The following is a 16,196-nucleotide window of genomic DNA, read 5'->3' as shown; positions in this document are numbered from 1 at the left end:
AAATAGAGAAGCCTGTTAAACTATTCTTAGATTTCAGTAATCAGCAATTCAAACTGGACAAGGGCTTTAATCCTTTCTCCCTGTTTTGCTGGGAAAGTTCTCTTGTAGTGCAAGCTGGCCTGGAATTCACAATACTCCTATCTCTGATTCTCAAGTGCTAGAACTATAGGCATGTATCATCACGCCCAGTACTATGATTTCTTTATAGAAATGTAACTAGAAAAAACAAATATGAATTACTATCTAATTGTGTTTGATACTTTCTTGAAATGTTTCTGGATTACAATCATAGATGAGAATACAGATGAAATGTGTCTGGCCATAAACTGATGGGATAATTATTGCAGTTGGGTGCTGGGACTCATGGATGTAGATATTATATTATTGTTTACTTTTGCGTATGATTGAAATTGCTTCAATGATTGAAAAAAAGTGGCCAATATAAAACACTTGTTATTCAGGGACAGGATGATCATATCCTCATCTCCTTAAGTGAAAGTCACGAATAAGAGATGTACTTAAAAAAAAAGTAAGAGCAGCATGGCTGAGGAAGTTTCCACTACTGTTTAACACAAAACTGGCCAATTGGGGGCTTGCCAAATACAAGAAAAGGCATGGCTTTAGCTGAGTCATAAAATGCAGGGTCATGAAGTAGCCAAGAACTTTTTACTTATTTCAACGGGCCTTTCCTGTGACTGATACATCTATGCCATCTATGCTGATTCTGATTTCTCTTGCCTTTGTTTCTGGTCTTGGGCTCCACCCAAAATGCCCTTCCTACTGACCCTGTGACTCACAGAAAAAATAGGACCCTCCATTCAAGGTCAACTCAAACCTCTGTAGGGAATACTCCAGTGGAGCTTGCTCTAGAGTAAACCCAAAGGGCATTAAGGCATGAGTTGGCTCTGCCTCAAGCCTGCACCTCCTGGAAAGTCCCTATTCAAGAGTCCCTAAGTAAAGGTGTCGGTTACCTATTGGCTGTTGATTACATCATATACTGGGTGATTCGCCTATATAGGCTTTGAAACTGCGCAATAAACTAGATCTACATCTCGAGTCTGGTCTCTGGAGTCTGTCTTGCCTGGGCCCCTCTTCTTTTGTGACTCCGTCTCCACTTGCCCCCCAAGCCGCTGGCCGGCAGCGACTACAGCAACTGCAGCAAACCTCTTAAGTTATATTCTTTGCAAACTTTTCTGGCAGTACTCCCCCTTCCCAACTCCATCGTGGTTACCATCTGACAACCACCCTCCTATGAGTGAATGTTCTAGACATACTAATTGATTTATTCTCCTAGTAATTCTGCAAGGTCAAAATTATAACTGAACTAGAATTAAGGGTGTGTTTAGCCAACTCTTGAAGCTTCTTTGACATGCCATGTCACATATTTGTTTAAAGCCCAATGCCATACAACTGGCTGAGGTGATATCATCTGTGTGTGTTCCTTTCTGTGGCATTTACCAAGTTTGTCATCATGACTAAATGCTTCTGAATAACTAGCTGGGTGTTTTTCAACATTCTGCAAGAGAGGCCTATGTTTTGAGACTGAGCAGAAAACTCCAAGCAAGACACAATCAGCTCTCTACAAGTGGCGAAGCTGAAGCTTTAAAAAAAAATTTTTAATTCATTAATTAGAAGCAGCTTCTCAAAATTCATGAGATTGAACTGTTCCATGAGTTACAAAGCTGCCAAACCAGACATCATGATAAGTCAGGATTTTCAAATATGTTATATAAAAGGTATCTTACTACTTAGCAAAAGCATATCATAGTGAGGAGTCAATGCAAAGAATTCACTAGGAAGAATCTAGGTTCACCTGTGTCCAAAAACGCCGTACTCATGGACAGATATGGCAAGAATACCTCGCCTTGTTTTCTGTGAAACCACCACCCCTTGAGAGAACACCAAGAATATGCTTAGCACCTATACTTCTTCCTTCAAAATTCATTCACTATAGTTTTGTCCCTTTATTCCAAACTGAGACAAATAGTTTGTGGTTTTTTCAAGTAAAGGAAATGAAAAGAGAGAATATTAGATTAAGAAGAATCTTAAGAATACCATTAATATGCAACATGTGGATCGTAGGGGATCTAAATTTGACCAAACTGTTTTAAGATCAGAGGGAAAATGGGAACAGTCTGGACATTTGATTATATTTAATATTGTTTTGGTACAATAATGGTGTTGTAGTTATTTTTCTTTAACTTCAAAGAAGCCTTTATTTCAAAATGAGAATGGGCGTGGGGGCGGGAATTATATAGAGGCCCATATAAAACACAAGGCTAGCCATAGTTGATAATTGTAGAGTTGGGTTTCATAGATGTTTAAGGTTTTCTACAATAAAAAGGTTTGTTTTGAGGGGCTGGGAATATGGCCTAGTGTCAAGAGTGCTTGCCTTGTATGCATGAAGCCCTAGGTTCGATTCCCCAGCACCACATATATAGAAAACGGCCAGAAGTGGTGCTGTGGCTCAAGTGGCAGGGTGTTAGTCTTGAGCAGAAAGAAGCCAGGGACAGTGCTCAGGCCCTGAGTCCAAGCCCCAGGACTGGCCCCCCCTCCCCCATAAAAAAAAAAAGGTTTGTTTTGAAAGCTTGACTTCAGTGTTTCAGTATCCTAGTGTTTCAGTATTTTTCCAGGATTGTGTTTTCCCTGCCTGATTACCCTCCCCCCGCCATGTGGCCATGTGGCCCTGCTGTAGCTCATCCTTCTCCTTCTCTACACTAATTAATCATGTCCTTTCTCAACACACGTAAGCCAGGAAAGGTTCTCAGACTTCCAAATTTGGTTCAGCCAGCTAGATAGGACTACTTCATCCCACCACACTCTTCCTAACCTTTAATTTTCTTTTATTGTGCTAGTTTTTACTTTCCTTCTCTAAGGACTTGTCCATTTACATAGCAGAAATGCAGCAGTGGTAGGTTAACAGATGGATACAGACAGAATCTTTTTTCCCCCTTGAAAGTAAATGTAAGAAATGTTGCATAGCTCAAGGAAATTAGTCAAAATATACCTTTATCTTTAAAGTAAGGCTAACTCTCAATGTGATTATACTAAACAGGTGTATGTCCACAATGTAATTTTAACTGTCAATCCTTGGAAAAGTGAGTTCCTGAACTGCTTCTGCCATAAAGGGTCTTTGTTCTAACTTCAAATGGGACCTACACAAAATATTTGCTAATAATTTACTTAATACTTTTAAAACTTTGTAGAAACACACTTTCTGGAACTAACACAAAAGAAATAAAGATGCCCCCTTAATGGCTCATAACACTTAGAAACCCACACCACACATGCTGAGGAGAAATTTCCACCTACTGCTTCTTCATGCTCCTTCCAGCAATCGTAATCTGTTGCCATGGCGATGCTTGCATAGCAAATCCCAGCCTCCTTAGCAAGAACGACCTCTGGAACCGTGGTCATATTGATGACATCTGCCCCCCAGGTGCGGAACATGAAGCTTTCTGCTCGAGAGCTAAAACGAGGCCCTTCAATTGTGATCATTGTCCCCTTTGAGTGGCATCGAAGGCCTAGCTTCTTAGCAGTCTCTATGAGTACCTAGATAAGGAAGAAGTACAAACTCAAATGTACAGCTAAGATTTTATTTCTCCTGATGTTTAGCAAGTTAATTACTTATATGCCCTAAGTCTATACATTTACAGTTCTCCCAGACCCCTGCACACATTGTTCATGTCTACCAAGGAACATGGAGCGTTTTCCATGTTCCAGATGTTTCCTTAGGTGCTTTAATACCATCTCTTTTGAACAACTTTAGGAGACTAGTGTAGGCTATGAATCCAGACTTGATTCCTAACTCTTGACCTCTAACTCCCCACCTGATCCTGCCCTGTGCCACTTTCCCCAACGGCTGTGTTGAATTCTACTTCCTGAGCTACTGGAAAGTTAGCATTCACTGCTCTTTCATACAGCACCTGCGGCCTTTGGGAGATCTTGTTTTGGGATAGAAAATAATTTTTCTTTTGCCTGTTACAAGTCCAAGAATCTATGGTGAAATGAAAATGGGACTATACTAACTTTCTTCTGTTCAAGAATAAATTTACCTTGGCTTTCTTTTAGTGCAAGTCTCTGCACAAGTATTTAGAAATATTAAAAACTTTCATTGTTTTGTCCAGTGTTTCAAATTAATAATAACCTCTATCTCCAAGTCATCAATTATTTTTCCTGTCTTAGCCTAAGCTTTAACATTCTCTTTGTGTGTGAGGTGGTGGTGTTTATTTTGGCATACTGGGGTTTGAACTCATGGCACCACACTTGCTAGGCAACTGCTCTATAACCTAAGCCATAATGCTAGTCCTTTTTTGCTTTAGTTTATTTTTCAGATAGGGTCTCTGCTTTTGCCTGGATTGGAACTAAGATCTTTTTTTTTTTTTTTTTTTTTTTTTTTGCCAGTCCTGGGCCTTGGACTCAGGGCCTGAGCACTGTGCCTGGCTTCTCTTTGCTCAAGGCTAGCACTCTGCCACTTGAGTCACAGCATCACTTCTGGCCATTTTCTGTATATGTGGTGCTGGGGAATCGAACCCAGGACTTCAAGTATACAAGGCAAGCACTCTTGCCACTAGGCCATATCCCCAGACCCTGGAACTAAGATCTTGATCTTCCTACCTCTTCCTCCCACACAGAAGGGATTATAGATGTATATCACCATGCCCCCAGCTTTCAAAATTTTAAAAAACATTAGTCTTTCAAATTAGTAACTAGTAACCTACTAAAGCACCGTTGAAAGTCACTTAACCTCTTCTTTATGCTGTATCTTTTTTGTCTGTAATAACATTGTATAATTCAGATATTGTGAGGATTAAATGAGGTAAGGTACACAGTGTGCTGGGAACATTGTAAACACTATTTAAATGCTAACATGGTTCTCTAATGAAGAACGACACTGGAAGCTTCTAAACATTTGTCAGGTAACAGGCAAAAAGCCTTGGGATATTATAGATATAAAATGGAACAACTCAAAGTCAAAACATTTAGCAATGGATAATGAACAGATCATAATTCATTGTATCTATCTTGCCTTCATCAAGTGTCTTTAACAATCCATCTGTCTATCTTGGCTAAACTTCATAGTGCTTTTAGATACATGTAAAGAAAGATCACATGGCCATGGGGTGCCACTGGCCTATGACAGCTAAGTCCTCATGACTTTTGAGGTAAGATGTATCATTCGCTGTCTTACTGAAGCCACTAGTCTCATAGAGGGACTAGCAACATGAGATTACCAAGCTAAATACACTTGATGTGTCAGAATTTGTAGATTATCTCCTGAGATGACTACACGTGATATCAATTCCACAATAGGCAATATGATTCAATGTGACAGTCTTTCCTTGTAAGTAAAAGATACATTGGTATTGAAAGCAAAGGGAAGTGGCAAAAATCAGCTTTTTTTTTTTTTTTACTTTCTAAAAATACCTTAAAACTTCTTTTATAGAGAACAACAAAATAATGTTCTGAAGACTAAAATATGCCATTTTCTCAACTGCCTTCACTCAATCATTATGAGTTTTGGTTTGGCTAATACCAGCTGAATCAGCTTGATTTCAAGGGGGTTAAATTATATTGGAAACTACCACTACAGTGTCACACTGGCATGTGCTTTATATAGATCAGAGGTGCTTCCTCACTTCTAGCCAACTCCTAGTTTTCTAAGCCACTGGTTTATGCTTGGCAATTAATCTCAGATTTCACGCTGACATGCATATCCTCTCCTACACTATTTTTCCAAGCTGCTTCTATATTCACATAGACATGAATTTTATTCATACTTCATTTCACCCTGAACAGCAAATGTCTTTTGGATAGCACTATGTTTGAGAATAAGATTAGTAGTAGCATTCTGATATGAAAATATCCAAAGACAATACATTATATACACATATGAACTTAACCTGCCATTTTTTTTAAGTAAGAAAAAAAAAGTACCTTTCTTACAACTCATGGAGAATCAATGTGCAACAGTATAGCTGAAAGACCCTCCTTCTGCAAGTCCTATTTCAGAATCTGGATTTGTGTCTGAGTTCAGATACCCTAGCTGTTCTCTACAGAAACTGTTTTCTCGGGCTGGGAATATGGCCTAGTGGCAAGAGCGCTTGTCTCGTATACATGAAGCCCTGGGTTCGATTTCCCAGCACCACATATATAGAAAATGGCCAGAAGTGGTGCTGTGGCTCAAGTGGCAGAGTGCTAGCCTTGAGCAAAAAAGAAGCCAGGGAGAGTGCTCAGGCCGAGTCCAAGGTCCAAGACTGGCAAAAAAAAAAAAAACCCAAAACCAAAAAACAAACTGTTTTCTCCTAACTACTTAGGACTGAACATAAAAGGCTAAAAGAAATCACGTACATGCAGGTGTTAAAACCACCCAAACAAGTATCAGTTTTATTTTTGCTAAGTGAATTTGTAAGATAGATTTTACAAAGCAATACTTTGGTCTTGTGGATTGTGCTTGACTTTCAAACCTGGGATTTTAAGAATAGTACATGTGGATCAGGCACTGATGTAGGAGTTCCAACAGACATTTTTTTTTTTATTATCTGAGAACTATGACAGGTTCTTCATACCATCATTAGTCATGGTGTTGCTGCACTGTTTACAATGTTGCAGAAGAAGCAAGACAATAATGGGCACACTCAAACTGGCAAAAGAACGAATCTGATCATTGTTAACATTATTCACAGCAACATGATCCACCAACCATTGGGTGGTCTGTAATTGACAGGCACGGGTCAAGACACAAAGATTTATACCTTTCATAGTCTCAGAAGCAGGTATTACATTCACTTTACAAATGAGACCACTGAAGCCAGATAATAATTTTCCCTCTAACACAGTTACTACTAAAAAAGGACAAACGACCCCAAGTAATCTAACTTCACTATATGCTTTTGACTAGTATGTTACCCTATAAGTACTTCTAAGATATCCCGACAGCAAACTTGAAGTGCAAAAAGGAAAGGTAGGTCACAATTCTGAGTGCTTCAGCTAACAATGACTGAGTAGCAGCACTATTAACAAAGGGAAACACTCTTCATAAAATCTTGGGTTAATAAGCACACTTGAGGGAGAAAAAGGGCCCACCTGCTCAACCAACTGATATAATTGCAGAGGAAACCCCAAGCTCTTATGCTCTTATTTTGATAGCTCTTCCAGAAAGACTGTATACAAACCTCTCTTGTTTTGGGGCAAAATGGCTCAGCCATTGGAATATGACACACTCCTCTTGCACAGGAATGACTCCCATCATAGAAAGTCTGAGGCCTTATTAAGGTCCTACAAAAAAAATTGAAATAATAAAGCAAAAGTTATTTTTCTTTTCTAAGTCACCTGTCTATCCTTTGAAAGTCAACCCTTTGGTCTTTCTTCACTCCAAAATCCACAGCTGTGGATTAGGTCATGGCAGTGGTCATCTAGCAGGCTCAGCATGGTATGTGGCTCTTCACTTGTGTCAGTATGTTCCTCAACAGGTATTAAAGTGATTGATTATATGTGATGGAAGGTACAACTGAACCATGGTTAAGATGAGCAGGTAAACACTTAAGTCAGTACAGAAATGTCTCACTCTCATGAATGCACAAGACTGCAGAATGAACCAGATACACCGATTGCCCAAATTCATGAATTCCCCCAAATTTGTCAAACTGGCTTCATTTGTTCACTTTCTCATGGTTGCAAATCCAAAGCTTTGATGTAGACCTTGTACATGTAGACCTTGTACAAGTTTCATCAATGTCCCAAAAAACTCTTTAAACAATGGCTTTGTTAGAATCAGGGTCCAAACCAATGTCTGTCATGTCTCCAAATCACAAATATGTTTTTCCAGGCCAATGGCCCACTGAAGAAGCTGTTTATCTCGTACATGGGGACCTGTCTCTTTCTTGCTTTATTTAGCTTGTTCCTCTACCAGCTAGTTTTTCAAGACTCTTAATTCATGATTTTGGTAGAACAGTTTTGAATCCTCAAGAGTGGCTAAGCAAGCTGAGAGAGACAAAGGGTACGTTTTCGCTCAAATGGAGAAGCTAGATATAAAACACACTGGGACATGACAAAATTATACAAGACTCAAGGCATTCACACAGAGACCAAAGGATATCCTTAGGAGAGGAACACAAAGGCGTTAATGTATCTGATTTTTAGAAGTATTTATCAAAATGAATGACAGGAAATGGAACAGGTTTTCTTTTTCTTTGTTGCTATTTTGTTTTGTTTTCTGTCTTGTTTGTTGGTTTATCTGTCTTTGGGTGGATAACTAGGGGCACAGAAATGGAGGGACAATGGATGAACAAATGCAGTAGTGGTTCTCACTAGACACTATGTTGGAAATAAACTTCATAATTTCTAGGTGGGGAGAGGAGAAGAAAACTGGGAGAGTGAAGGAATGGGTGACACTGTTCAAAGACATATACTCATTACACGATCTATGTACTATAAATCCTCTCTATAACACCTTTCTAATAAAAATAAAAAAGTAGTGGCTAAAATTAACTCAATGCTAAGTCATCCAGAAATCACTGCCGTAGGTTTATTTTTATCCTCAAATGACTGTACAAGAGGGTTACAATTTAACATGTCCATGTATATGCATAGTGAATCCTGATCAGTTACCCCTCATCACTCTCCCTTTCTCTTGTATCAAGTGTTGACAAGAAAACTTTCTAGTGTGTGTGTGTGTGTGTGTGTGTTGGTCCTGGGGCTTGAACTTGGGACCTGGGCACTGTCCTTGAGTCTCTTTGTGCTCAGCCACTTCAGACATAGTACCACTCCTGTCTTTTTCTGAGTAGTTTATTGGAGATAAGAATCTCACAGAGTTTTCTGTCTCAGCTGGCTCTGACCCATGATCCTCAGACCTCAACTTCTTGAGTAGCTAGGATTATAGATGTGAGCCACTGGTGCCTGGCTACAGGAAAACTTTGAAACTTATTATGCTCATTAATTAAAAAAAAAAACTTGAACTGATGAATAACTTGGAAAAGACAGTCTGATTTTTTTCTACAAAGGGAGGTACAGAGAGGGGTGAGGAAGACACTATGTGTTTATGGGAAAGGCTAAGTTAATCCCCAAACAATTCCAGTGGGGAGTGAATGACAGGTTAACTGACTGTTCTAGCCTGCATCCACAGCTTTTCTGTTTGAAAGATTCATCAAGGAAACAATGCCACACCTTCACCTCCAGCTCAGTTTCAGTATTTGAAACCTCCCCACTTATAACTTTGACTATAAAAGCAAGCAAGAAAGATATGCACACCAGCAGATATCCATAACACCCTATTTTACCTCTCTGTCTGACTTCCCTTCTTGTCTCTCCCTATCCTATCACTCTCTTATTCTGCCCATTTTTGGTCTTAATGTATAACATGTATTATGTTTTGCTGTGTTTTATTTATATGCTACTTGCTAACTACAGTCTTAATTCCCCCTTTCAAGACAGTTTATTACATTTCTCTTTAAACAAAGGTCCCTGACTGCTCACTATACTGCTTGTATCGAACAGTGAAGCTTTCCCAATTTTCCTATATTAATAATGTGTCACCAGGATTAAACCAACCAGCAGATCAGATGTGAGGTCTGGGCTAGAGACAACTAGCAGTCAGCTAAGGCTGAGGTCTCAGAGCATTCAACTGTTAGGGACCCCAGGGAAATAAGGACATTAAAACCTATTTTAACTATATCCTGTCACAACATTGGAAGGGCAACTACAGGTAAGAAATGCTTCTTTACAGCTTACATCTTTGTGGTGTTCTGCACTACTAACCTGAGGGTCACTTAAGTACAGTGAAACAAATGACTGAAACAGAAATCTCTACAAAAAGCAACTCATCTGTATGGTCTCTGTTAGTACTGAACCAAATTCTGAGAAATAACAATGCCACTTACAACCATAGATACTAGATGATATTCCCCCAAATAAATTTGACAATGAAAAAAATTTGACATATATAATTCTAAGAACATGTGTCCTCCCTCTGAAGGTCTTTATCAAAGAAATCACAGGTTTTATAACTCAGCTAAGAGCCTGGAATAAATCTGCTATGAACATACCCTGAGTAAGAATTATTACCCGACTAAGCCTACAAATTCAAATCCAATTTCCAATCACCCTTATATATTCACAACTGTAGTTAAACCATTTGCTGACTTATGAGTGACATAGTTTTGTCCCTGTACTTGAATTTATCATTGAATGTGTGTCCTGGGCTATTTAAACTCCCCAAGTTCTTTAAAGCTATGAGCAACATCTTCACTAATATAATCTTCATGGCTTATGTGCTCCACAGATTTCTTTTTTTTTTTGCCAGTCCTGGGCCTTGGACTCAGGGCCTGAGCACTGTCCCTGGCTTCTTTTTGCTCAAGGCTAGCACTCTGCCACTTGAGCCACAGCGCCACTTCTGGCCATTTTCTATATATGTGGTGCTGGGGAATCGAACCCAGGGCTTCATGTATACGAGGCAAGCGCTCTTGCCACTAGGCCATATTCCCAGCCCCCGCTCCACAGATTTCTGTATTGAAATCCTAACCCATGACATGATGGTATTAGGAGAATGTGACTAAGTCATAAGGGCAGTCTTCATAATTGTCATGTCAGCAAGCCAGCTATGTGAGGACAGTACCCAGAAACTAAGCCTTCATCCGACAGCAGATCTCTGGCATTTTCTCTTGTACCTATCAGCCTTTAGAAGGTGTTTAGCAGTTGTCCAGTCTATGGTACTCTATTTCTGTAATAGCCTAAACGGGCTGGTTTAAGAAAGAAAAGAATGCAAAAACTTCCATTGGCTGTATCTTAATAGACTATAATACAATGACATCTTCATTTTACATGTGAAATAATGTCCCACGTCCATATGCCAGTCCTCAGAACCTATGATTAGGGTAGCAGATTTAATTAAGACTTCCATGATGCTGACCTGAAAGTAGAAAGATTATTCTGGATTAACTATGTGATAGCAATGTCAGCACAAGAATTCTTTCATGTAAAAGAGAGAACCAAGAGCCAGCGGAGTGGCAGAAAAATTCTACCCATCACTACTAGTTTTGAAGATGGATGGGGGCCATGAGCAAGAAAGGCAGGGCAGAAACAGTGAGGGAATGGATTTCACCATAAGATCCAAAAATAATGAGGCCTTATCATCATTTTTTTTTCCTTTTTAGACTATGAGATCCATGTTAGACTCCCAACTTGCCAAACCCAAAGATAATAAATTTGTGCCATTTAAGCTATAAAGCTTGTAATCCTTTGTTATAGCAGCAATAGGAGAAAACACTACATATTTCCAGACACGACCCATTTCAAAAGTCCATACAACCTTACAGGTAGGCTGTTTGTTAAATTGAGACCCTTGGGTGAGCTTAAGGGTAGCTACTTGTTAATACTTCTACTTAAGGAAACATGGAGTTGTAACAAGTTACAGGAAATCACCTATGCCCCGGCAGACATAAACATAACCACATACCTCTGAGGTGGTTTCCAAACGTGGCCTGTGTCCATAACAAGCCCCAGCATGCAGATATGAGTCAATTAATTCATTGGTAATTAAAATGTTTGTGCTCAGAAGGGGAGAGACGGTTTGGGGAAAATAATTTTACGAGTACATTTAGAAAGATATCCAATAGCCAAACAATAATATTCATGGATAAAATGACAAAGAGGGAATGCTGACATGTGCAGCAATGGACTAAGAAGCTGAGTGGGCCTGTCCAATTAATCAGAGGGAATTGGAAAGCTACAAATTTGGAACAATATCACCACAATCCTCCCATTGCTCTAATTTTAAGATTCCTTCTAATTGGTTACAGTGCCAAAAGACAGAAAAAAGAATTGATGCTTATATCCCGATGAGAAACTGTTCAAGCAATAGGACAAGAATAAAAATTCTTCTAAGTGTAATGGTGTAGATTGTAATCTCGACTGCCTGGGAGGTAGGCATAGAAGGATTATGGTTCTAGGAGAACTTGGAAATAGTTGGCAAGGAACTGTATCTGAAAATAAACCAATAGACATAATAGAAGCACAAAGACTGAGGGTGTGGCTCAAGCATAAGCTTGACAGACATGGTGATAAGACTTAGTTTACATACCTACAAAAGAAGATATACTGTAGTATGTAGGTAGTGCTTCTTTGTTAGCAGTTAAGACTTATGTTACCCAGCAGTTTCACAAGCATCTTGGTCACCATTCCAGTTTATCTTGAGGCTTTCTTGGGATCAATGAGATCCGTGTTTTAGGCTATACTTACTGGGAAACCATTATACACACATCCTGGTATACCTACCTGGAAACATGCACCATATGATGTTTTTATTCTTAAGATCATGCTAGTCTAGGAGGATGCCTAACTGGAAACACATCAACATTTTACTTTTTTTTTTTTAGTACAGTACCAGGGCTTCAATTCAGGGTTAGACTCCCAAGTGCTGGGATTTCAGCCACCATGCTTAGCTCATGAATCTTGCTTTCTAATCATCACACCCTACCAATGCCCAAGAGAGATTGAAGAGACATGTGGCAGCTGAGTACGCCCTGTTTGGGGGCCAGTGCTTTAAGCTTTGTTTGGTTTTGTTTTTGTTGCCAGTCCTAGGGTTTGAACTCAGGGCCTGAGCACTGTCCCTGGCTTCTTTTTGCTCAAGGTGGGAACCAGTGCTTTATACGATGACATCATGGGGGAAACCCAAGGCAGGGCTGTCTCTGGGCAGGGAAAATTAACAGATATAGACCCATCCTTTAGCACTGTGTGTTTACAGTGGGACTTTCCTGATGAGTCAGAATGATCGCAAAAGTGCACATAGGTCTCTCCCAATACTTTTTGCGTGAAGAAAACAAATAGGCTTTAAAAGGACACCAGACCTCAAAAGTCAATCCAGCTCCTTCATTTAACAGATGAAGACAAGTAAATGACAAAGGAATTTGGGAGACAAGCCAGGAAGGAATTTGAAGGGCTCAAGTCTATTGCATTCTTTAAGCAAAATCTAACCAGATCCCGCAGGCCCAACAGTCCAACATGTTAGCCACACTTCACAGAAATCACTTCGTAGTTGGATTCACAATTTGCTTTCTTTAATCTTCATTTTTTGGCCATATTTTTCCCATTGTAAAACACACAAATGAGCAATCAAAAACAAGCACAAAAAATGTACATGGAAAACATTAATAATAAACGTCCACTACTGAAATATTAAAAATCTAGGGTAGTCATGGTGGCAAATACCTGTAATCACAACTACTAACAGGAAGCAGAAATAGGATAATGAGCTCAAGGCCAGTATGAGGAGTTATAGAGACCCTATATAAAATCAATAAAAAAAGGGGTAGAGGCATGGCTCAAGTAGTTACTTAATTCACATGGGGGAAGTAGAGACAAAAAGAAACCTTCCTCTTTACTAGTTTGTTTGCAAAGTTCATCCTCAGATATTTTTCAGAGTGACAGAGTAGATCTTACTAATCACTGTGTGTGACAGTACTATGGCTTAAACTAGGGCCTTGTGCTTTTGCTCAGCTGTTTTGCTCATGGCTGGTGCTCTACCCACATAAGCCACTAAGTCATGTAAGCTGACTAATTGGGAAATAGGAGTCTTACAGAGTTTCTGTCCAGATTGACTTCAAACATTCATCCTCTAATTTCATCCTCCTTAGTATCTAGGATTATAGGCATGAACCACCAGCATCGAACTGATTTTTTTAATGCTTAATATAATATGGACACTTTTACAAATATACATATCGAATTCTTCCTTTCATATGTCAATACTGCAAGGCTGGAGAATTCAGCAAAAAGAATAGTGATATTCCTTCTCCTATCCTAATCCCATCAGAAAACTCCAGATAGCCCAAGAGGGCCACAGCTAGGAGGAGCCGCAAAACACCCAGTAGCCTAAGAAAATGGTCTAACAGCCTTGCCCCAAAGTAGAAGCCCTAGTCTGAATGGCCAAACTCATACCCTAACTGAAAAAGGGGCCAAGCTATTCCCTTTCAACTGACTCCCATGAAAAACAGAAGTTCAATCAGACTGTTCAAGATGACACAGTTGTCTCCATAATCCCAGGTCTCTGAATTTATCTACTTGAATTTTCTCTGGCTCAACTGATACTAACCAGGAGACTTGGGATTTCCATGTCCACCCTCATGAGTATCTTCTTAAGTTGGAAAGTGGTGTTTGCTGTCTCTAGGATGGGGGCTTCTTTCCCCTGGATGCACATGAAAAATGATTTGCGAATTTAGGTACATCATCATCATATTCCTCTTTGACTTCTTTATCTTCTAAGCCTAGAAGGCACAACTGTGGCAAAATTTGCTGGGAGACTTATCATCTCTCTCTCAGGAATATGAAAGGTTCCCTGGTGGTTACAGATGGAAAGAAATGAAGGGATACTATCCAGCTTCATGATCTCCATGGGAGTTCCTGGCCCACTCCTAACTTGTTCTGGAGATATCTCACTCTTAGAAAAGTCATCTCCTTTTCTAGGTCTGTATCCTTTGGGTAGTGGGTATCATTAGGACTCAGGGGCTCAGTAGAGAGAATCCAAGAATTTGGGGGTCTGCAGAGAGTTCTGAAATTATGAGGAAGACAACATTACTGTGGTAAGCTCCATGCCATCTTCCTTCAAGGTGCTTCTGGGCTCTGACCAGAACCTGAGATTCCATGGTAAATCATATTTCCTGGTGTTAACTATTAAGCTCCATGAGCCAAGAGGTCTACTGTAAACTCAGGTATGGTGGGCTTCAGAATATGGCAGGGCAGTGGAAACATGGGAATATCTCCCTCAATAGGGTCATAAACTAAGGAGGAACGGGGAAGGTCCACAAGTGTAGAACTTGTATTAGCCGCACTGGTGTCTCTTCTTCACTACCTTAGCAGACAGCCACCCTCAGAGCCACTTTGGGTCCAGGAATCTGTAAATTACAGACAAATTTGCAAACACAAGTCTACATGGGGGGAAGCATGGTCTGTATTACACAGGGAAATGGAAGACACTTCTACTCAAAAATGGCAGTTCCATCTCTCTTTTTTTTTTTTTGGCCAGTCCTGGGCCTTGGACTCAGGGCCTGAGCACTGTCCCTGGCTTCTTCCCGCTCAAGGCTAGCACTCTGCCACTTGAGCCACAGCGCCGCTTCTGGCCGTTTTCTGTATATGTGGTGCTGGGGAATCGAACCTAGGGCCTCGGGTATACCGAGGCAGGCACTCTTGCCACTAGGCTATATCCCCAGCCCGACAGTTCCATCTCTGAGAAAGGAATTATGTATAGATTTGTATGAATGCTCAGTGAAAAGTATCCCAAATGGAGTAGATCAAACAGAACATAAGGACTTTAAAACAAGGTTGATGATTACATTCATACTTAATAAAGAAAAAAAGCATTATTACAATGTTTAGGACCTATGGGATATGACTGAGAGACCAAACACCAATTTTTGGCATCAAAGAGGGAGCAGAGGTATAGACCAAAGGCACTGATGAAGACAGGTTGGCCTGGCCAGGGCAGATAAGATCCCTGGCTCAACTGCCCAGCACAGTCTGCTTTTGTTGCCCTTTTCACATAGAGAAGGTCTGAGACATCGAAAGGATATGCTGTCACTGCTTGGGCACACCCATGGGCCTAGTGATAAACTGCCTGAGTTATAAGATGTCACTCAGCCCAGTGAGATTTCCTTCACTGATATAAATATAGCCCTACAGCAATCATGCTGAGCTCATGCTGGCTCAAAGAGAGGCAGGCAAGGCCTGGCAGGCAAGCAAGGAGGGAAGGGCTCAGCCTCCACAGTTTGGTTCGACTTGTCTGACCAGATCTGAGAAAGAACACCATTTTGTCCCACCCCATAACTGAGCCTGGGAAAGAAGTATCTCCATCTCTCAAAGTGGTGGAATTATTTTTTTTAATTTTTATTGTCAAACTGATGTACAGAGAGGTTAGAGTTTCATACGTTAGGCATTGGATACATTTCTTGTACTGTTTGTTACCTCCTCCCTCATTCCCCCTCCCCCCTCCCCCTTGGTGGAATTTTTTGACTGAAAAAAAAATTCACATTTTCCCCCTCATTATTTTTCTTTGTATCTTTATTTCACATTCTTTCCCTTTGGCTATCTTCTATTATTTAAAAAATCATATTTCTATAAATCTGTTTACTTTGTGTGAGAGATGTTGTTAGTATGGATTGTTTTCTACCCACTGAACTGAATAGCAGATTAAACTCTCTAAAGAAGGC

General features: G+C 40.0%; 1 protein-coding gene across 1 annotated transcript in view; it reads right to left on the bottom strand.

The window, feature by feature from the left end:
- The window catches only part of LOC125360540 (methylthioadenosine phosphorylase), a 37,682-nt gene that overhangs the window by 5,099 nt on the left and 16,387 nt on the right, over positions 1–16,196 (bottom strand). The window contains exons 5-6 of the mRNA XM_048358587.1: positions 7,176–7,278; positions 3,313–3,552 (exon numbers count right to left, since the gene is read on the bottom strand). Coding sequence (XP_048214544.1) covers positions 3,313–3,552; positions 7,176–7,278 — 343 coding nt within the window. The remainder of the gene's footprint in view (positions 1–3,312; positions 3,553–7,175; positions 7,279–16,196) is intronic.

This window comes from Perognathus longimembris, chromosome 1, assembly GCF_023159225.1.
Source record: "Perognathus longimembris pacificus isolate PPM17 chromosome 1, ASM2315922v1, whole genome shotgun sequence".
Lineage (NCBI taxonomy): Eukaryota > Metazoa > Chordata > Mammalia > Rodentia > Heteromyidae > Perognathus > Perognathus longimembris.
Note: the sequence above shows the minus strand (reverse complement) of the source record. Positions and strands in the feature narration are given on the sequence as shown.